This window comes from Capra hircus, chromosome 23 (genome assembly GCF_001704415.2).
Source record: "Capra hircus breed San Clemente chromosome 23, ASM170441v1, whole genome shotgun sequence".
In the NCBI taxonomy this organism is placed as follows: Eukaryota; Metazoa; Chordata; class Mammalia; order Artiodactyla; family Bovidae; genus Capra; species Capra hircus.
The window spans coordinates 28,193,992-28,218,260 of NC_030830.1; the positions used below are offsets into that span (position 1 = coordinate 28,193,992).

Here is a 24,269-nt window from a genome sequence, read left to right on the forward strand (position 1 = left end):
CCTGCCAAGTTCACACGGCTACTACTTTTTAGAGCCAATTTTCAAAGCCAGATCGATAGGATTCCAAAACCTCAACGCTTTGCAGTTGTCTGTCATTTGGAACTTAGCAAGGAGGACGGCAGGCTAGGAGACTGTAGTGGCTGTGTCCTAGTTCTGGGGGAAATTCAGTTGGTTGGAGAAGTCTGTAATATTTATAGCTTCTAGCTGTATTTGTGGTTTTAAGCAAGGCGCCCTTGAGAAGCTGAGCTTTATTTGATTGCCATCTAGTGGTCATTTAATCTCTGTAGGGAAGCTAAGCACTGTAGTTTTTGTTTTTCACGTCTTTGCTAAAAAGCCAATAAAACCATTTAAGTTTACAAAAATATATATCTAGAAACAAAGAATGTTTCCCCAAATCTTAACTTACATGAGAAATCTAAGCAGAATATGAGATCACTAAAAATGGACTTTGTAAATTATTTTCTCTCGCTTACTGATAGGAAAATTTGAGAGAAATATAAAAGGTTACAAAGAATGTTCTTTACACATTATGTAGAGCGAGCATATTAGCTTGCTTGTAGAGCGAAATTAGCTTCCCTAGTTTTAGCTCTATCCTTCTATGCCTTGGCCAAGTTGCATAACCTCTCTGAGCCTGTTTCCTCAGAGGTAAAAGTGTAACAGAAAACAACCTCATATGTGAAAGTGCAACAGAAGAGGTGGCAAGAATACACAGAAGAGCTATGTAAAAAAGATCTTAATGACCCAGATAACCATGATGGTGTGATAACTCACCTACAGCCAGACATCCTGGAGTGCAAAGTCAACTGGGCCTTAGGAAGCATCACAACGAACAAGGCTAGTGGAGGTGATGGAATTCCAGCTGAACTATTTAAAATCCTAAAAGATGATCCTGTTAAAAGTGCCACACTCAATATGCCAGCAAATTCGGAAAACTCAGCAGTGGCCACAGGACTGGAAAAGGTCACTTTTCATTCTGATCCCAAAGAAGGGCAATGCCAAAGAGTGCTCAAACTACGGCACAACTGCACTCATCTCACACGCTAGCAAAGTAATCATCAAAACCCCTCAAGCCAGGCTTTAACAGTATGTGAACTGAGAACTTCCAAATGTACAAGCTGGATTTAGAAAAAGCAGAGGAACTAGAGATTAAACTGCCAACATCCTCCGGATCATAGAAAAAGCAAGAGAATTCCAGAAAAAACATTTTCTGCCTCATTGGCTATGCTAAAGCCTTTGACCATGTGGATCACAACAAACTGGGTAAATTCTTAAAGAAATGGGAATACCAGACCACCTTTCCTGCCTCCTGAGAAACTTGTATGCAGGTCAAGAAGCAACAGTTAGAACTGGACATGGAACAACAGACTGGTTCCAAATTGGGAAAGGAGAACTTCAAGGCCGTATATTGTCACCCTGTTTATTTAACTTATATACAGAGTACATCATGCAAAATGCGGGCTGGATGAAGAAGCATAAGCTGGAACCAAGATTGCCAGAAGTATCAAATAACCTCAGATATGCAGATGACACTACCCCAATGGCAGAAAGCAAAGGGGAACTAAAGAGCCTCTTGATGAAAGTGAAAGAGGAGTGAAAAAGCTGGCTTAAAACTCAACATTCAAAAAACTAAGATCATGGCATCTGATCCCATCCCTTCACAGCAAATAAAGGGGAAGAAGTGGAAGCAGTGACAGACTTTATTTTCTTGGACTCCAAAATCACTGCAGATGGTGACTGCAGCCATGAAATTAAGACGTTGGCTCCTTGGAAGAAAAGCTTTGACAAACCTAGACAGCATATTAAAAAGCAGAGACATTATTTTGCTGACAAAGGTTCATATAGTTGAAGCTACGATTTTTCCATATCACATCCAGTTATGTATGGATGTGAGAGTTGGACCATGAAGAGGGCTGAGTGCTGAATTGATGCTTTTGAACTGTGGTGTTGGAGAAGACTCTTGAGAGTCCCTTGGACTGCAAGAGCAAGCCAGCCAATCCTAAAGGAAATCAACCCTGAATATTCATTGGAAGCACTGATGCTGAAGCTGAAGCTCCAGTACTTTGGCCACCTGATGCGAAGAGCTGATTCATTGAAAAAGACCCTGATGCTGAAAAAGAGTGAAGGCAGGAGAAGGGGACAAGAGAATGAGATGGTTGGATGGAATCACTGGACTCAATGGACGTGAATATGAGCAAACTCCAGGGGATACCTGGTGTGTTGTAGTCCATGGGGTTGCAGAGTCAGAAACCCCTCTAGCTCTAACCTTTGAACTCTGCTGCCTGTGCTTAATCACGTTGGCTTTGCACCTTTTCTAACAGAATATTGCCTATAGCCTGAATATACAGGATAGGCTATTCTCAAGGCTCTGACCTTTGCACTTTTCCATTAAAAATTGTAGAACAGAGAGTAACACTTGTCTCGGAGGTTTATAGGCTGATTGCTCACCTTTGAATCAGAGCCTGTTATTAGCCGATTAGCACAGAGTAGAGCAGCAGGAGATAACTGTGCTTTTATACGTTTTCTAAAACACTCCATCAGCAAACCTGCTGTCTTTTCTGGGAGCCCCTAGGTTTCCTGCCTTCGGTTAGTGGGGCTCACAGTGGTTGGCTTTTTTCAGTTTCACAGCCACTGCCATTTGGCCATAGAGGATTCGCATCTAAGACCGTCTGATGGACATGTCTTTATTTTGTTCCAAATCTCAAAGCACTTGGGAGGTATTTTTACTATAAAATTGTTGTGGTTGTTTATTTATTTGGGAAGGATGTTTTTACCTTAAGTCTCTTTCAACCTATTAAGTCAATTTTTCATTCTTTTATTGTTTTTGGTCGGTTTCAAGGAAGAGGATGAGTGAAAAATGTTATTATTCCATCATATCAGACTATATTTGCATCCTGTTAACATTTAGTAATATTTCTAAAAATACACATGAAATATTAAGTGATTTTATTAAAGAACTAAGTTACTCAATGCACTTAAAATATAGTTTTACTTTTCCTAGCATTATTCACACAATTTTCTAGGAATTGACATATAGCTATTAAAAACCACTTACAAACTGATATGAAAGAATACCATCCAATAGCTGCAAAATGAAAAACCATACCTGTGATAAAAAATTATTGGCTCTATACAATATTGATACTTATTTCTAAATTTATTTTCCTTTTATGTAAGCATATTCACAATAAAGTTGTAAGTGGTAAAAATAAAGGCTATAATTGTCAGGGTTCAGAAAAAAAATTTCACACTCCGACACCACCTAGACTCTTAAACCTTGATTGGGAAATAAAGTCAAATAGAGCCATTTGAGTTAAGCTGCTGCCAGCTTTTACTTCCTAAAATGGGGATAAATTTGAAAACTTTCCCTTCAACCATCTGCACCGGTGTTAGACAATGCTTAACGTCCTTTCAAACGTTGTAACTCCATAATCCAAAATTTTACCATCATTTACACCTGCAGGGCTTAATTTATCCCATGTTTATAAAGCCCAACAAAAAGCACAAATTATCAAACTAAAAATTTTAAAATGACTTGCTACACTTATTTTCTATATTGCTTCATAGTAGTGTCTTAATCCTTTTCTGATTCAGATCTTTCGGATTTCCACCAAGTCTGGAGTCGCAGACGTGCTCAGCAAGAGTAAACGGGTCTTCATGTCTCCTGGACAGTAGTGCCCCCTTATCTGTGGCTTTGCTCTGTGCAGTTTCAGTTACCTGCAGTCAACTGCAGCCCAAAAACCATAATTCCCAGAAAGAATTCATAACCTTTAAAGTGCATGTTGTTCGGAATAGCATGACTAATCTTGCACCATCCTGGTCTGGACATTAGTCACTTAGGAGACACAGGGATGCAGTGCTTACATTAACCAACTCTTTGCTTTATTTAATAATGTCCCCAGAGCATAAGAGTAGTGATGCTGGCAATTTAGAAATGACAAACAGTGCTTCCTTTAAGTCAAACAATGACAGCTCTTGAGAACAAGGGGAAAAAAAAATCATCTGCTGATGCTGCTAAGATCTATGGCAAAAAGGAATCTTCTATCCACAAAACTGTGAAGCAAGCAAATTCCTGATAGTTTTGCTGTCCCACTTCAAGCTGCAAGTTAGGCCCAGCCACGATGCGTGGTAAGTTCTTAGTTAAGATGAAAAAGGCATTGTATTTGTAAAGTATCTTGAGAGAGAAAGCATATTCATGTGACTTTCATTATATTGTTATAATTGTTCCATTATTAGTTCTTAATCTCTTAACTGTGCCTCATTTCTAAACTTTATCACAGGTGCATATGTATAGGAGAAAACATAGTACAATGTAAGGTTCAATAGAACGTACCTGCTATGTATAAGGACACATGACTGTATTTTCTCTTATTTACCAGGACATCCAGTTATGAGTTCAGAAACCCAAAAAGTTTATGTTCAAGGTTATACTTAAGCAACCAAGCTATGGGTGGGTAGTTGGGGCTTGGGAAAACTGTAGTCAGTTTTAAAATCCTTCTGTATTCTATTCTCATATCTTTATACTCTACTTTGCTCTTTCAAATCAGCTTTTTCCAGATGACAGAAAAATGTAACTGTGGAGATCTTCCATGCTGAGACTAGCTCTTTGTTTCAAACGTTTAAAATCTCAATCTCTGAGTCAATAAAAGACTTCAATTGGGCAAAGCACTCTCAGCTCCATTTTGAACGGAAGACAAATGAAAGGAGTATTTCCTCCAAAGAAAGGGATGCTGCATTCAAAAACAAGGGGAGAGGATGTACTGTGCCTTTTTCATCTGCCTAATCTCTATCATCTCCATCACTGCAAGATATTTTTGAGAAGAGGAAATTAACCTCTCCCATTTTTAAAAATCTACCCCATGGCAAACATTCCATAAGGTACTTCATATAAATCATTTCAAATTCTCCCAGTACTATGAGGTAGGAATTATCTCACAGTTCCAACTGAAATAAAAGACTCACAAAGGTTCAGGAAACATCATACAAGTCTAGAACTTTTAATGCCTTTATATCTTCCTGTTTGCACTGCTGTATTTCGATTGCAAAGAGTTGGACACGACTGAGCGACTAAAACGGTTTTATTTGGAAAACTCAAAGTAATATAAAATAATCTTTGTCATACTCTGCAGTAAGCATAAGCTGAAGTTAATGAAAAAATAATAAAGACCGACATAACTGGCAACACTATTCTTTATTTTCTTTTTGAAGGAGAAGCATGCTTTTTACAGCACCTGTAAACAAGTCAGTGAAGTCTACTGTTCTGAGTTTCCCCATAAATATATATTATTATTTTTTTGGAATGTTAGAATACCACAACACCAACTGCATTACATAATAGATACTGAAGGTGAGTTAGGCTATAACAAGGGTAAAATTTTATGGCTAAAAATATTCATAGCAGCAACTTTTAAAAAGATGATTTTATTAAATCAAGTCATTGCACCTGGTCATCTTATTGCTACAGCAATACAAGGCCATTAAATTTTAACACTTCTCATTGCTGATTTGAACTGATTGTCTCATTCTAGTCATACATTTCAAGTTTAAATGCAAGCATAAAATGTTTACCAATACATCTAGAGAGCACTTGGGTTCTTGTTTTTCTCTGTGATCACAGTAAGAAGCATAAAAAGAGAATCCTCTGTTACACCAGGCCCATTCTCTCTTCCTATCTTCAGACTTAGACTTTGTAGAGAGGTAATAGCTTTACAGAATGACCGAAGCCTAGTGGTCACATACATACACACTGTACATCTAATATTAAAATATAATTCCGAAAATTAGTAATATGACGTATTTCAAAGAACAGCAAACCTGAACAACACATTCACTAACAATTTGGCAATGACAGATGCCAAGCAGTTCACCTCTCTGTCATTTATACTCACTCATTATTTTTAAAAAAGAGAAAAAGATTTATCCCCAAGTAAAAGCTATTATTATTACACAGCATCTTGTGATATGAACTTTACAGGAATTAATACAATTCCTATATCAAGAGCAAATACTGGTGAATTGCTAGATTAAAGTAATCATTTTTCCCTTTGAATTTGTTGGGTTTTCTTTGCTATTTGGTCAAGGGCAGGAAAACAGATATGCTACTTTATTATTTTTCAATTCTAACTGAGCCAAACACTTTAAATGTCTTTCTGCATTCATGACCATCTTGATTTTATGCACTGGTGAGAAAATGATCAACAAAAACTTTAAGAACAACCTCAAATCCTCTGGAAACTTCCCCTACCCTATTATTAGGGTGGGCAGGAGTCCCTTCATAAGACTTTACAGTCATCAAGCTGAAGGATGATTTCCAGAATACACTGTTTTTATTTCTACCTAAGAACTTTCATATTAAAAGAAAATTAGATGCAATTTATTTAAGAAGAAAGAAATCATTCATTTGACAAGTCATTTAAAAACATTAGATGAGGAATAAACAATTTTGTTCAGTAGTGGCCTCATGAGAAGAGCCCAAGGACTTTAAAAAGTTAAAATGTATTCACTCAATACACAATCAGATTTCCCCCCAAAGACGAAAGTTGTGGATCTAACATCAAGTAATTATGTATTGGAGTTTCTATTATTTTCTATTTTACTCTTCTTTTATTGGAGACAACATGACAAAATTTCATTAACACAAGATTTCAGTACTGTAAGACTAAAACTTACAGGAAAAATATCGGTTTGGGGGTTTAAACAATACCAAATAGAAGCATGATAGATGGTACTTAAAATCTGAAAGTCATTTGCTATAATAAAGCTTAAAGTCTAATCTTTTTGCAAAAAAAAAATCAAATTTTTACTTTTAATATAAACTCACATATGTTGAGGCATATTATCTGTAGATAACATTTTAAAATGCTCAAGTGTTCATAAGTGACTCTGAAGAATCTGCTCTTCATCCATTTTGTGAAAATGCATTTTGAAAATGGACAACTATATTTGGTTTTAAATAAGCTTTATGATCTACTAGATACTCTTTTTAAAGTTGGTACCTAAATGATAGCCCAAAACATCTCCACCAGTTAGTTTAGTCTAGCAGGTAAATTACACAATGTAAAACCTGAGTATATACATAATGATAGCGCATCAAAGTATGAAAATGGACACTGAAGTTCTGAAATTTTGTTTTCTACATTTCCATTATTAAAAATCAGAGGCAGGGGCACGAAGAATTAAATCACAAGAACATGAAATGAGTTAATATTTGAGCCCGTAAAATAAGCAGAGAAGTACAGCAATAAGGCTGGTGTTTGCATATTATATGTGCTGTTGTTTGTAGGCACAACAAGTTTAAGGGTTAAATTGACATTTTTAGTTCCTTAGACCTCATGTAAGCTTAAAATATAGCTCACATTTTCCCCAATATATTTAACAATCTGATACATTTTAACTAAATTCCTTTTATGAATCCTATAGTGCAAGCAATATAAAATATTCCCAAAGTTGAAGAAGTTATTTTGACTATTTCATTAGTTATCACTATATGCATGGGTGAGTAATCTGGTTCATAGCTGGGAAACTCCTATTTCATCACCCAGAGTACAAACAGCACTGCAAACAAACAGGCACAACAGTGTCATCCTGGGTTAAGAAGCTAAACATAAAAAATATATATATACAAAGTTTATATCCCTTATGTTTTATGGGAAAAGTAGTGGCTACATTTACTATAAAGCTAAACTGTCCCTCTCAAATGATATATTTTACAGATTATTTGAAAAGATACCACCATATTTATAGTATAGATCTCTTTAAAAATAATACTACAATTTTGATTAAAAAAAAAAACTATTGTGAACTTTCTTTCCTTATTATACAGATTCAGTAGTATTTTAAAGCAAACTAAACAAAAAAAGTTTGCAATCCCAGCACATAAGAAATAAGGCCTCTTTTTTTTTTCATATTGGCAAAACAAAATATATAAAAAAAATTCACCCTCCCGCCTACAACTTTTCTATAGATATAATATACTATATTCATACAGTATATGAGTTCATATACTCATATTCTTTATCACAACATCAGCATTTGTTATTTCAGTTGAAGTTCATAGTGTTGCTTCTGAATCCCTGGAACATTGAGAATACTGGGTGCCCGTCACCTCAGGAAGACAGGAATGCTTTTTTCAGCTTCTCTATTTCCACCTAAAATACAAGACATAAATTGAGCAACAGATAAAAATCTTTACTTTAGTAAGGTGTGTTTATTTTCATCCTAAATCGAGAAGATCTGATCCTAATTTCAAGCCTCCAGATTTTGGTTTCCAATCTAAAATCCAATTTCCAATGGTGTGATAAATACATAAAAAGTTCAACAGAAGAAAATGTCACAATGCAAGTTCCTTAGTGGTAGGTAACAACAACAACAAAGTACCTACAGCTGCTTTTATAGAGAACAATGTTAAGTAATGTATTTGAAGATCTGTAAGAAAATCTTTAGCCCTGCAAAGAACAAGAGCATCCTCGAAACCAAATTAAGAAATATACTCGTACCTGTCATTACACAAAGTGGGCAGTACAGAATTTTTTTTTTTCCAAAAAGCAGGACCAGTTTAGTTCTATGTTTTTCACTTACTGCTTAGATAATATTGGTAAATCACTTAACCTCACTTGGTCTCAATTTCCTCAACTGTAAACAAGTATGTTCTAGAGTAAGTTGCCTTTGAAGCCCAGGAATACATATAAATTTCAGTCAATGGGTTATAAATATTTCCACCATTAGGTAGAAGACATTCTTCACTTAATAGAAATTCATGATTTAAGACACTGAAAAGAAAGTTAGAAAAATTCACAAAATTTTCACAATAACTCTAGAGTTGTTTTTAATTTTTACATAATACAAATAACTAAGTTGAGGCTAAAAGAGATTCAATACCACACTTGTGATTCCATGCAGAACTTGTACTGGTAAAGTCTAAGGCTTTAAAAGCCACAGCTTTTGTACTCTCTTCCCAATTGTATCCCCTTCGTGGATCACAGCCTTGTCGTGGAGAAGGGACTTGTATAACTCAATGAAGCTATGAGCCATGCCATGCAGGGCCACCCAGGACAGGTCACAGTGGAGCTATTTTGATCATCTCTGACCTTTCACTGCATGTAGAAACATTTAGGGCCTACCTTCTCCTTACAGCATCATCCCTCTCTCCCATCATCCCTTTCCCCCATAAGGCATAAAGATAATGCATGTTACGGCTAACTTCTGACAAACAGTTCATTACTAAACGATGAGCATTTTGCAACTGTCAGAAAGTATAAATTCAATAAGCTCACCATCTCCTAAGGGATCCTAACCATTCAAGAACGGTTTGTTTATTCCAGGATATTTCCTGGTATTATTCTTTGATTAAGATGATTATTAGCTAAACATGTTAGCAGCACTGGATTGAGACAAAATAGCCTCAATCTTCAGCTAGAGTTTCTCTTTTAGCACGTTTAGGTTCATTACTAGATTTTTGTATAACTCTACAGTATCATTTAATACTATCTGATGTTAATGTTAGCGCTTCCCTGGTAGCTCAGTGGTAAAGAATCTGCCTGCCTATCTATGCAGGAGATGTGGGTTCAATCTTTGGGTCTGGAAGATCCCCTGGAGAAGGAAATGGCAACTCACTCCAGTATTCTTGCCTGGGAAATCCCACCCAACAGAGGAGCCTGGCAGGCTACAGTCCATGGGGTCACAAAAGAATCGGACATAACTTAGCAACTGAACAACAACAAATGTTAATCCTATAGTAATTCAAAGTATTATTTTTAATTTGGAGGAAAACATAGTTTCTCCTTTAAAACTATGATCCTAAAACTCTATTGCCTTTATTAAAGTACACTTTTGCAAATACAAGGGTCAAATTTTTCCCATTTAAAAAAATTTATAACATGGGTCAGTAAGAAGCTAAGCAACAGCTGATTTTGCTGGGAAACAAAAATTAGATGAAATTCTTCAAAATAAGAAACAAATAATTCATTTGACTTTTCATAATTTTTATGACAAATTAAGTCATAGGTACAAATTTAGCATTATTAGTTCCTCTTGCTAACATTAATACCTTATCTCCACATACAAATATTGTTATGTATAAAAATATAAGGAACAACATTCAAGAAACATTAAAAAATTTTTTTTCAATGTCTACCATGCTTTACACTGGGAATTTAACATACATTTAGAAGATATTATGTATCTCCTACCATTCATTAGTGTGACAAAAATTTGTCAGCAATCTAATATGTATACAGCACTGTACTAAAAGCTATGGGCAAAGATGAAACAGAAAAAGATCCCATCTTCAACAGTACAGAAATGGGCAGAATAAGTATATAACATAAATAGCAGCAAGACAGAAAATTATTACTTATTCATCTCCTATAAAACTAAACAACATGAATTTGAAATAAGAAAAACTGCTTTTAATCAGAGGACTGGTGGCCAACTCAATGAATGTCATTGTTTGAGCAGGGCCTTGAGAATTCTACAGAACTTGGGCATGAGAAGATGAGACAAAAGGGACACCCATGAAAATACAGTAGGAGCAAAAATTCAGACCAGGGAACTTCCTGGCAGTCCAGTGGTTAAGACTCTGCATTTCCACTGCACAGAAGTGAGGGTTCGATCCCTGGTCAGAGAACTAAGATCCCACACACCGCACAGCACAGCCAACAATGATAAATAATAATAATCCAGGCAAATCAACTGTAAGGGACAACTGGGGATAAGAAGCAAGTGAGCAAAGAAAGATAAACTAGGACTGGGACATAAAAGACTTCATGAGAGAAACAAACTAAACAGAAGGTAAGAGCATGAGAAATGGACAGAAATGGTGGGAATAAGGGAGAAGTTTCGGAAGTAAAGCCAGGAGACCTGAAAAGTCAGTGGGATGAGAAAAGACAGAAGTCCCACGTCTGCGTGACTAGAAGGGCAACAAACTTTCGACACAAACAGAAAATCAGAATCTGAATAGAAGGTTTCATGGGTAACAGGGGACATGCTAAGTGGAACATTCAGGAAGACTACTAGCTGGAAACACAAGAGAGAAGCCGGGAAAAGAAGAACTAGACTTCAGTGGAAGATGCACCACAGCTGATCGCCATACTCCTGGGCACAGGTGAGCACCGTGGATACAGAGAGGAGGGCTGAGGATAGCACTGCAGGAGCATCTCACTTAGGTGAGGGGAGGACGAGAAGTCAGACAGAAGAATGCAGGGTCACAGAACCCAGAACACACTTTGAACAGTAGAAACCTGAAGCACTGGAGGAACTGAAGAGACACAGGAGCTGCCTTCAGAAACCCAAAATGCAAAGGGTTAAGGACTAAATTAAAAGCGAAGAATCACTGACTACAAATATATGCTTTTCTTGTGCTTTTGCAACATGAATCACGAATGAAAAGGGAAAACTACAGATCAAGAGGGTAGCAAGACCTAAAGGGGGGCTTTCTATTTTTAGAATAAAGAGGAAAATTGAGTATTTTCAGGCAAAGAAAGGAGAGTACCAATACAGGGTACATGTCAGATAAAAAGAGCAAAAATGGAGTTTTGATAACCTGCCAAATACCTTCACATATAGTATCTCAACAAGTAAAGCTAAACTAGGTAAGTGACTTCCTCATTCAAGCTGTGTAACTTAATACCTAAGAGCAAAGGTTCTGAAGTCTGGCTGCTTCTGTTAAAAAATGTTAGCTCCACTGCTGACTTAACCATTCTAAACCCTAGTTTCCTCACTCTTAAAATAGGAACAATGATGCTTACAAGTTGTTATGTGTCCAATGAGACAATGTTCAGGAAGTGCTAAGTCTGACATATAGGCAGTTCTGAACTGAAAGTCACAAGGCTACGTCAGAAGAGGAGCTCAAGTTTTCTTTTTTAACAAGTTCCATGTTTGCTGTTCCACAGTGAGAACAAAAAGAAACAGGCTAAATAAGAAGGTAAGGTAAAATAGGGAGGAGTATGCAAGACTTAAATACAAAATGGGAAGAGCCTCTTCAGAAAAGGCGGAAACACTGAGATATGCAGAAAAACACTCAAACACAAAAAAATACAAATGAAGACAGAAGTCAGTGAGGATGGAAAAAAGGGAAGATAAATAAGTGAAACTGTCAGTCATCAGCAGAGTGAAGATGATGACATTAGCTATAAAGTAAAATTAATTCAGTGAGAAAGCGAAGTCAGCAAATCTAAAACTGTTTCATTGCCATTACCACTACCCCTGCCCCCAAGCAAAAAAAGGGGAAAAAAGTATAACTGAAGAAAACTACAGGTCAAGAGAGAAACAGAGTGCAAAAGATCTAGAACTAGACACTTTCAAGAGACAAGAACGATGTCTGCTTCATTCAAGAGCGCATCCCGTGTGCCTCATGCCTCAAAAACATCTGCTGAATGAATGAATGGAATGTGGCAGGGAGTCAGCAAGAGATTAATTAAATGGTGACCCATGGTAGGGAGTGTCCAACCAAAGCAAGACAGCATCATTTGTGGTGGAACCAATCGCCCAGTTGGGTTGGAAAAAACATGTCTAGTTTATGCTGACTACAATCTCAATGCTGGAAGAAATGAATTACCTCTAGATTACTTCTCATTTCCTTCTCTTCTTCCAAATCTTTTCGTAGTTTATCCAGTTCTTTCCTAAAAACAAAGTTATTTATTGCTGTTAAGTCTTTCAATTAATAAATGTATTTGACTAAGGCGAACAAATCTGTTGGCTGATATCCCAGAACATAGGAAAAATTTTGCAAAGGAAACAACCATGTTGATTAGAAAAACTTCAAATTCTCTAGCTGAAACAATTCGAAATGACAGTTAAAGCAAAAGCAGGGCAAATCTGAGAGAAGGAAATTTTTAAGTGACTACAGGTAATTTTCCATAGTCAGTTATTTTGAGTTCAGCTCACATAAGGTGGTAAAATGAATGTGAAAATACGTCACGGGGCAAAACAAGTTATAGTTTTTAATATAACAAACCTGAACTTTACATATATCTTTCTCTCTTTTTTAAACTTAAATATTACATTAAACTCCAAAATCCAAACCAATAACAAAAAACTTCAGCCAGCAATTCCTCTTCCTGTAACTCGTGTTTTCATTTTTCTAGACTTCTATCCTTTTATATAGTCATTTTGCCTTCTATTTAATTTTCCAAGAGGAATTCAAGACTTTTAAAGTAGTCTTTGGAAAGACTTCTAAAAGATCTGATATATATGCTTTAAAATATAGGTCATTAATATTTTTATTCATTCTACAGTGTATTTAAGAGCATCTACGGGCAATCTATACATGTATTTCTTAGTTCTTAACAGCACACGTGGCATCAAAAATGTAAGATGTTCCAACCCATTTATTTTATAAATGACCAACTCAACCCTAGCAAAAAGTGATCCAAGTCCTCGGAGAAGAAAACCAAATATACATGCAGACATATCCCAGATCCAAAATAAGATGAATCTTATTTGCTAGCACTTTTAAGACTAATTAACCCCTATGTTTGACATTTCTAGCTTCAAATTATATTTTTCAGGCTTATCTGTGCTAGAACATGCATTACCAGCTCACTTCTTCTGGCTGTAGTCAGGCGCTCCAGCATATGGATGGACCACACCCTGTTTCTTCATTCCTCAACTGATGGACATTTAGGTTGTTTGCACTTTGGGGCTATTATGAATAACACTATATATGGTTTTTGTTTGAACATTTGTCTTCAATTCTCTTGGACAGCATTATACCTTGGAGAGGAACTGCTGGATCATATGGGAACAGGACAGTTAACTTTCTGAGTAACAGTCAGGCTGTTTTCCAGAGTGGCTGTACCATTTTACATGCCACTCGCAACGCATGAGGATTCCAATTTCTCACATCCTTGCAAACACTTGTTATCGCTCATAGTTTTTACTATAGCCATCTGAGTGGGCACGAAATAGTATCTCTCTATGATTTTGACTTGCCTGTGCTAATATGACCAATGGTGTTGAACATCTCTTCATGTGCCTACTGGCCATTTTTCCGTAATCAAACTGCTGGAACCTAGTCTATAATTGAGCTACTACTTCCTGTTTTCACTGGTTTTCCTTTTTCATAATCAGGCTAGGTTTTCTTATTCAAGCTCTCCAATTCCTAATCAGAATAATTAGAATAACTGAGTTTCTAATTATTCTGTTTTCTAATTCCAGCTTTTTGCCAAGAGGAGAGAGACACTATTAAAAATTTCTTTGAAAACAAACTTGCTCATACTACAAACGTCTTTACTTGATATAATCTGGAAGAACTCTTTACAAGTGTGTTAAGTAGTACTCAAAGAACACAAAGGCTACTTACCCATGGTCCTTTTTCAGTGCTTCCACAACATACAGCAATTCAACAATCTGAGCTTTAAGCTCATCCAAGGAATTTTCTGCTTCTACCTTCGCTTTCATTTCTAATGGAGTTAGAAAAGTAGCTGTATTTGGTTTAGAGGTACTTGAAGGTGTTGGAAGGTGCACAGGCAGCTGAAAACATAATAAACAGAAATGTTTTATTTTATTTGTATTTATATTTAATAAGGTCAAAAGATATTTTTTACTACAAGGAGATAAATAACTGAAGTAATACTTCCAAGATAAATGATAAACCTGAAAATCAAAAAAAGCAGCTTGATGTTCACAACTGGAAAAAACCACTAAATGACCAAAGAATAAACCTGTAATTACTAAGGGTTTTTCTGAGAAATGTCAAAGGTTTCATTTAAGAAAAAAATCCGTTAGATTTATCTTATGGTTGCTGAGTGGAGCATCTAGAAGCAAGAATATAAAAGCATTATTAAGGTACTACTTTGATCTTTCATATTAGTTACTGTTTAGAATATCCAAAGAGCTCCAATGCAAAGCAACTATAAAGAATGCAGTAGTCCAAAGAGGCATTAAAATGAATCCATGGCCTGATACCCTTTTCTTATTTCACTTGGGTAACAGCAGGTATTGATAAAATTTCAACAGACTGCTGTCAGCTGAGAGAATCAGACTAAGTGTATCTGATCATCTGAATGGCAGTCAGATGCCTTGCAATGAATCTGAGGAGCAGGAATAATCTCCTCAAACATAAGTTTTTGCAATACTATCTTAAATTAAATGGCAAGGGTCTAGAAAAGGCCCTCAACACCATGTAACAGATGGAAGAATCCAGGTCATTCCCGTGTTCATTCAATGTTTATTATGGTGTCAAGCTCACTATGATGTAAGGAGTAAAGAACTGTTGGCTTCTGCCGAATAGCATGGGTTTTAATGGGAAATGAAACAAATGTATAGATCCACGCCTTAAAAATTATGAAACATGTAGCATTTGTGCTACTCATTTAAAATAATGTAACCCTCCTAAAAAGAGATCTGCAGAGAATAATGCAACATCAATTTAACAGTAATCATTTTATTTTTAGTAGGCATTATTTCTTGGCTTAAGAAATAATCCTTCCTGACAGACACTTTTAAAGCCAGTAATTCTGATGTTCACAAAGAACACTACAAATTATGCAAATCTTAGACCACAATGCACCTCACCTTTGGAGAGTAGCATGAATCCTTCTTGTGTTCAGATGGCTTTAGGTTGGCACTGTCATCTTCTTTTGGTAACTTCAAGGTTTTTTCTGGGCTGTGAGTTGGCTAAATGATTTTATTTTTTAAATCAAGAAACAGAAAACACCAAAGAAAGAAAAGGTAGTAAGCATCTGGCTAATAAAGTAAGCAACTTTTATCACTGGTTTCAGCAGCTACTGTTCCAGATATCCGGTTGCTCTTAATAGGTTGTTACATAATTTCATGCTGAATAACATAGTTGCATAACGAAAGCATGGAAAAACAGCTTGTCTATTAGCAGCAAAAAAGTTCTCTACTTACATTAACTTAAAAGCATAATAGTGCTTAAGAGGTAATATATGAATACTTAAAGTACTACCAGTATCCCAGGCGATGTACAGAAAGCATAAAAAGAAGTTATGGGGGTGGGGAATGCTCTCGTTTTTTCCTGAAGTGAACACATACCACTCAATTCTAATTACTGTTGTTGGACAAGTAGATTACACAGGTCCCCTGTCCCCTTTCGACACTGTGCTCTATGGTTATGGTCTTAGGACAACTCCATTTCTGATTCTGTAATCTTCCATTCCACATTCTGCGGAAATGAACAGGTCTCTTTCCCCGTATCTCTTAAATACAACCCTTGGCCACTTATGTATAGCTGTCTTTCTGATTTTTTAAACTTCACTGGAACTATAAATCCCCCCTCTTTCTTATCTTCAGAAGGACTCTGGATTTGCTAAATGGTCTGTGCTTCACAACAGTAAATGTAACTCACAGAATGTCCGCCATTGAAGCGGCCGGGCAGTCTTCTTCCAGGCATCTTCGGTCTATTTGCAGTGAGATGTAGTAAGTTCTCTGAGGAAGCTATGTCATCAAAATTTACAAGATCTGGAGAATAAAAGTAAACATATCTATTAAGAGATAACTGCACATTTCAAAAGGTAAAAAAGAATGTCTCTGTATTTTCAACAAACTATAAAATTAGAAAGAGTACCACTAAGACTCACAAGTTGACCTGTGCTTTTCATATGCATTTGGAAAACAACACTCACCCTCAAACACTAACATCCTCTTTACCTGATACATTTCATATATCAACAATATAAAGTTCATAGTAGAGACTCAGACCTCAACAAAGTTCTTACTGAAGGATACAGATCTGTATCATAAGCTGTGTGTGTGTGTTAGTCGCTCAGTCGTGTCCGACTCTTTGCGACCCTGTGGACTGCAGCCTGGCAGACTTCTCAGCCCACAGAATTTTCCAGGCAAGAATACTGGAGTGGATTGCCATTTCCTCCTCCACGGGATCTTCCTGACCCAGGGGCTGAATCCAGGTCTCCTGCATTGCCAGCAGGTTCTTTACCGTCTGAGCCACCAGGGAAGCCAGTAGTATGAAAAAGCCAATCTTCCCAAGTTCTCACTTACAGGAAAAAAACCCTACTTCAACGCAGAATTAACTACAACATATCAAAAAATTAACTCATGGAATGTGTATTAAAGTTCAAGTAATAGCCTAATATTAAAATTTTAAAAACTCAGTTTTATCTGGAATCCTGCTGCTTTCCAACTACATTTCTTAAGGTAAAGATAAAGTGTAATTTAATGTCTTTATACATGTATGTGCATAGTATACTGTAGCTGGGCCTTCCCTGTTTATACTTCACTGCACTTCTGTTCAGACAGCATCCATGTGTAGGAATCAGACGACAGTCATAAATCTAAGGCAGATTCAGATAGCAAGGGAAAATGCTATATACATCACCCATGTGCTTTCCCATCACCAAAGGCTGGTTGACCTTTCATTCAGTATCTTGAGTTTAAGGACAAATCTAGGTTAATTTGCATCTCTGAAACAATGGTATATAATACCTTCCCTTTTGCTAGATGATCCAGAAAACCTTGCTTAAGGACCTGATCTTAATTTTGAAGCCCAGATATCTATAAGTGGTATAAGAACCCTAAGGTTAATTCCAGACACTTCCACTATTATTAAAATCTCCCTCTGGCCCAGATTCCAAACAAAGAATATTAATCGCAGCCAATATGCCATCACTCATTTCGGCAGCAAGGCATCTTTCACCTTGTCTTCCAAGTATGGAATCATTTTTCATGCTGCCATTGCCTGGAAGTTTAAAATGCTTCCTGTCAAATATTTACATGCACAAATTCAAAGAACTGTTATTTCTTAAAAGAAGTCCAAAGACAGTTATCATTATTGCCCTTAAAACTTAATCAATTTTCATATTCTAAATAATTTAGAGAATTTTTTTAAAAGGGATGGAAGACACAAAGGTAAAACAGGAAGAAGGTAACTACTACTTGGCAATATGCATTCTGTAACAACTGTATTTGTTGACCTCTGTTAACTCTTTTCCATCTTCATGTTCTGGGGTTGCTTTATATGTTCTATCTTAGATCTAGTCACTAGGCTAATATATCACAACAGGCAATCTAATATGCTTGGTTTGATTTCTGTCTTGAATTTTTTGGTTTCAAGTGTCCACAAATAATTATAATATACACCAAAGCATAATAAGAAACACAGCGGCTTTAACGGAAAATGCATTATATAATGTGAGAGATCTTGAGTTTAAATATATATCTAAATAATTACTACATAAAAGAAGAAAACAGTATTTTAAAAGGTGTTAAAAATATGCTATAGTTTGAAAGGTTAGACATTGCTTTTTACACTGGTACATACATACTGACAACCTACAAAAAAAAATCTTGAAAAGCACAATCCAGTAATTTTTGCCTATGGAGATTATTTTCAAATGCATATTTAAGCAACATGCAAAAAGAAAAAGAAATAAAACACAAGAAGAGATGAAGCTAAATGAAATTAAAAAGATAAATGAAAGGAAGATTTACAAAATTATAGATCATGCTCATGTAAAATGCCTTCTATATGTCCAGTTTTGGGCCACAACACCAAGACAAGTAATTTTACTATTCTAATACTCTCTCAGGTCCTCCATTTAAGTCACTGGGTTAGTGAATAGTGTACATTTCTGATTCATGGTATGTTTGAACGTTTCTAATTTTGCCTAAGAGTGGTATCAGTGAATCTATATTTTACACATGGCATAAAAGGCATGACAGTCACTTAACTCTTGCCATCACACGGCCACTCTGCAGTCCGTGTACACTTCTACACACTGCCGAAGACATGGAATTTTTAAAAATCAAAATGAAATATAAAATTTGGGGAGAAAATAAACTGACTTTTATGGTTGTCAATTAAAAAAAAACTTTTATCAAAAGAATATTTTAAACTAACTAATCAAGAAAAAGTTTCCAATATGAATTTCATTTTATTTTAAAATGGAAAACCAAAAGGGTTAGAATAGACAGACAAACATGTACACTTTAGTAAAATCACAAAGAAAACTCAATGTGCACCACCTATTTATAGTGAATATATTATTTTGATTTCTTTTATAAATTGTCATCTTACCAAAATGGAGAAAGGTAGGATAATTTCCTGACACGTAAGAAGGGAAACATGGCAAACAGGCTAGGAAACAAAATCTGGAAAGAAAAGTCAAGGATAGGAATGTCTAGAAAGAAGACTAAACCAAAAAAATTATTTTACAAAGCAGGAAAAAGGAACAGTCGTAAATGAATAGAACCATTTCATGTTTAGCAGATATTGCAGTTTATCTAAACTTACATTAGGATGTGTATTAGATTTTAGATTTATTCTTTTGTGTTTCATAAAGAAAAACTATGATTAGTATTAATTTCAACATACATTAAACTAGAAAGAAGCCTTTTTTAAAATTACTCACTTAACACCACGACAATTTCTAAAAGGATGCTTTAGTACTGAAACTAGAGGTCAGAGTAATAAAATCAACATATTAACAACTCATTGATATATTTGCAACTGAAATTAAACCACCTTATAGTCAAGTTTTAGTCCTCAGCAGATGATAGTAGTTACAGTAAGACAGGCAATTTTAATTCTGGTATAATAGGAAAAAAAAAAAGCCAAATATTATTTTTAAATATCTCACCATAAAAATACAACTCAATATAACACTTAAAATCTCCCACAGAAACAAAGGAAAATTCAATTGTGCCTTATGTGAAACTCTCTATAATGATATTATCAAGGAAATTATTATTAGAAAATAAAAAATTTTAATTACTGCCCTTATTTCTCAGGTAAATTCTACATTTTGGGGTACAGTGTTTTCTTTTGGCTTGAATCCTAGCTTAGATGCAAGTTCACTTTTTAAAGCATCTACCGCTCAACAGGCAGACATCATATTTGAAAAATCTCACCATAAGTTGAATAAATATTGAGAAATTAAAATATATCAATTAGTAATTAGAAGTGAAGAGAAAGAACACCATTCTACTTAACAGTGATGACTTTCAGATCAAATAATGTATATATTTCTAATATTTCTTTTAATGCAAGAAGAATTTATCACAGAAAGATAATCAAACAGGATAAAATACTATACTCTAAGAATACTTCATCAATTGTCCTTTCTCAATGAAATAGCTGTTTCCACTAAATTTTCTATCTGGAAGTTTAAAACTATTTATAAACCAATTTTACTTTCTGGAAAACTTACTATTTTAGAAATATTTAGACTATGTGAACTTTATAATTAACCTGTAGAAGCAGTAAGGTTATCCTAAACCAATTTTTGATGAAGTGTTGGAAAAAGAGAAGAAAAAAAAATGAAAACATGCTTTGACAGCTCTGTAATATACAGTGCAATCTTTTATCATATGAGAATATTCACGAAGAAACTTTTTAACAAACTGAAACAAATTAAGTATTCTAGGAATGTTTTTCTTACATGAATAAGTCAGACTCAATATTTATATACATGAATATATATGTTTATATATGGCTTTATATATAAGGAAATCAAATCAGAGAGTAGGGAAAGGAATTTACATCCTTAACAGACAAGAGTAGGTACATCAGAGATATAAGGGATCATTCAATTGTTAGATAAGTGAGAAAACTGAAGAAACATGTCAATTACCTACCAACTAATAATTTAAAACCCACATTTTTTAACAGCAAATTCTACTATATCATTTCACCTCAAATTATTACTTTACAAAATATCTAAATTCTAAGGAGACTTTCATGTATGTTTTATACTTTCTGGAACTTATGTTAAAGGGCTAGTTTCATGTCATTTAAAAAATTTAAAACCTTACACTGCCCCATGTATGTAAACTAAATCATACCTCAATGCAAGGCCAAATTTGAGACTGTATCTGGTAACAAGCACAGTTCTTCTTGTTTTTTAAGGTGCCAACATCTCGAAGAAGAGGTAAAACAAGTACCAGGTTCATTTTATACTACAACTACTAAGAACATAATATTCTAATTAAAAAAAAAAAAAGGAAATAAGAAGCCTCTGATCTGAGGCTTGAAACACAAGCTACTTGCTGTCAGCAGCAATGCCTCTTATCTCAGCATCCTACTTGTGCCCAAAACACTACTGCAAATACACACCTGCTCAGTAAATATTTGCGACTTAATATGAACTCAACTTCCAAACTTTATATTTTCTGAACTTCACAGTGTGTAAGTGCAATACACCAAAGGCAGTGTGACAGTGGAAGATACAGACTGCAGCTTGGAAGTTAACTGTTAGTTTTTTTGACCATGTATAGTCTTCAGTTCAGTTTAGTCGCTCAGTCGTGTCTGACTCTTTGCGACCCCATGAATCGCAGCACGCCAGGCCTCCCTGTCCATCACCAACTTTATTCATTTCAACAAAAAAGCTAACTAGAAATCAGAACATTTCAAACCCTGTTCCACAAAGCCTCTAATTTTTAATGAAGAATAAATAATGGTTATGGATATAAGACAAGAAATAGGACCAAGAAACAAAGGGAAAAAACAGAACTTTCCAATCACCAGTAGGCACATATGTCAAGGAAATAAAGCTTGCTAGTAACCATATATAGATAAGGTTTGGGGAAAAAAGTGAAAAATTTAACTTACAAAGAAACTTTTTGGTAATTTCCAAGACTATGAGGAAACTAAATAGAGCAAATGTTAAAGAATGATACAAAGTAACAAAAAATACAGGCAGGAAAAAAAAAAAAAAAAGCTCTAAATATTACACTATCAGCTACCAAAGAGACTTTTTAATCAAAATCCAGAATTTCTATCATAAAAGACTGCAGAAAACTGCAGAAATTCAAAAGATAATGCCAATGGATTTTTTTATATCCAGAGTTTGTGTATAATTTTTTTTTACTGTTGAAAACATATTTCTAGCTACATTTAAAATCAAACAGAAAATAGTAAGAACTAATAGAATTATATTTTTTACTACTAACCTCAATTTTTAAAAAAATTAAAGGATTTTTAAAAGAATATAAAGCTGATTTTTGTTTTTATTTAACTACCAGGAAATAAGAACAATTTTTTCACCAAAAACATACTGAATATACTTCAGTGAACGTCTCTAAAATACAATCAACATCTCAATTTCCAGAAATTATTGATAAATATGACTTCATCCAGATTAGGCAGGATCCAAATATATGATAAAAGATCTATAAAACATTCTAATTAAAAAACTACAGGAGGCTATGCTAAAGTCAGAGCTTTTGTACTCCCAAACTAAAGAGAAGGAAGAAAAATACAATCACCTTAAAAATAAGAAAGGAAGCACATTTTACAATACAGTGATAAAAAAAGTTTAGTGTAACTGGCCTTCAAGTTTAAATGTAAAGAAATGTTAACTTGAAGCTAAAAAATACATTAAGACATTAAAAAAAAAATTAAGGAAATACCAGAGAACTTTAAGGGGGTTTAAAGAGTTCTCTTCTGTTTATATGATCTTGAACATTTGCTATAACTGAAACTTACTTTGTTTAGATGCAAAATAGGGGAAAATGCCATCTGCCTCTTAAAGTCAGTGTTATAAGAAAATGTGTTTAAAGTGTGAAAAAACTAAAGAACAAATGCCAACTGCTACAAAACAACCATTACCACAAAGTGATGCTTTTAGCAGTGAAACCTTTATCTAGACTTTATCTAGACTTCTCTGATGCAAAAAGAAAAAGGAAAATGACCTCTCAGTATTTCATTTTATAACTGAGAAGTATAAAAGACCAGGAGACAAAGCGGATTAATAGGCTAAAAAATCAGTGCTAAAACTGAAGGAATAATATTTAGCTAAAGAAATAAACCCTGCTGTATATATAGATAGAGACAGAGTCATGAAAAGTCTATTTTTCAGAACTGGAAACAACAGTATTTGGAGATTTTAGTGGGAAAAGAAAAATATTCTTCTTAAATATAATCTAGCATGGCACTGAAACTCTAGTTCATTCATATCTGCCCAAGTTAGGTGGTACGGTCGTTCCACTATGAAGGGATAGAACAATAAACGGCTGATCTTTTAATATCCATCTCAGTTCTCTGACCAGTGACAAAGCTTATGCGAACCAGAAATATTTTGTTCGTTTATATTCTTTCAGTTTCATTTTCTATTTTGGCATGAGAGATTTTAAACAAATTTTAATTAAATTCCACTATATCCATTCACAAATCTTATATTCAGTAGTTTCTAAACTGTATTTGCACTTTTATTTCTTATGCACCATCTTTCCACATGTTAACTTACCTGTTTCTTTAGAGCTTCTAACTGTAAATGAATCTAGGTCTACTGATTTTGGTCTAAGTGGTAACTGTTCAGAATCTAGCTTTGGTTTTGATACTGGCTCAGCTTCAAATTTTGATGAGCTGGTAGAAACATCTCCATTAATCCTAAAGTGAGAAAAATGAAACACATGTAAAAATCATTTGTATCTGAAGCATGACCATGTTTTTAACATTGTGACTTAACAACACTATAGATGTTATAGTGTAACACTGGTTTTTCTTTTTCGTCTATAAAATTATTTCCATAAACATAAACCTCTACCCTAAGACCTATCATAATAAAATAAGAAATGTAAATAAAACAGTTTAACATAGGTGTATCTGCCTACAGTGAACATAAGATTAATAACATTTAACATAGATTACAATCTATACGAAAAAGATGAAAAGCAAGGACTTTAAAAATAACTTTTGAGATTAAAAAGACAATAGAGCCAAAATTATGTCAAAAGCAAGTAAATCAAGAAACTAATTTAAAGTTAGATAAAACCTACTTGGCTACAGGAGGAGGTGGAAGAACTGGTTTCTCAGGGCGCTTTGGGTACACTGCTCCAGATCTCAATAAATTACTGGCTTTGGTGGGTGGAACAGGCTTCTTGGGTGGGACTAGTGGAGCAGCTGGTTTAGAAGGTTTCTGTTCCAGCATTGATTTTTCATCCAATTTTTCTATTATTAAAAAATATTTAGAAAGTTACTAACAATCAGAACTATTTTTAAAGCTAATATCAGACTAGAAAGGTGTGAAACACAGAGAGACACTATTCGTGTATATGTACACTGTTTCATCTGTTTTAAAGTTGTAATTTAAATTATTTACGAAGTGTTAGTCGCTCAGTCATGTAGGACTCTTTGCGACCCCATGGACTGCAGTCCTCCAGGCTCTTCTGTCCATGGGATTCTCCAGGCAAGAACACGAGAGTGGGGAGCCATCCCCTTCCCTTCTCCAGGGGATCTTCCCAATTCAAGGATCGAACCTGGGTAGCCTGCACTGCAGGCAGATTGTTTACTGTCTGAGCCACTTTAAACTTAACTATCATTTTAAAAGACTCTACCCAAAAAAATAAAAAAATTAAAA

General features: G+C 35.0%; 1 protein-coding gene across 3 annotated transcripts in view; it reads right to left on the reverse strand.

The window, feature by feature from the left end:
* Positions 5,174-24,269, reverse strand: part of CD2AP (CD2 associated protein) — an 88,003-nt gene continuing 68,907 nt past the window's right edge. For all 3 annotated transcript variants that reach the window (XM_018039013.1, XM_018039012.1, XM_018039014.1), the window contains 7 exons: positions 23,689-23,860; positions 23,157-23,299; positions 16,304-16,416; positions 15,511-15,612; positions 14,297-14,466; positions 12,551-12,614; positions 5,174-8,144 (listed from right to left, as the gene is read on the reverse strand). In XM_018039013.1, the coding sequence (XP_017894502.1) occupies positions 8,103-8,144; positions 12,551-12,614; positions 14,297-14,466; positions 15,511-15,612; positions 16,304-16,416; positions 23,157-23,299; positions 23,689-23,860 (806 nt within the window). In that variant the 3' untranslated portion in view covers positions 5,174-8,102. The remainder of the gene's footprint in view (positions 8,145-12,550; positions 12,615-14,296; positions 14,467-15,510; positions 15,613-16,303; positions 16,417-23,156; positions 23,300-23,688; positions 23,861-24,269) is intronic.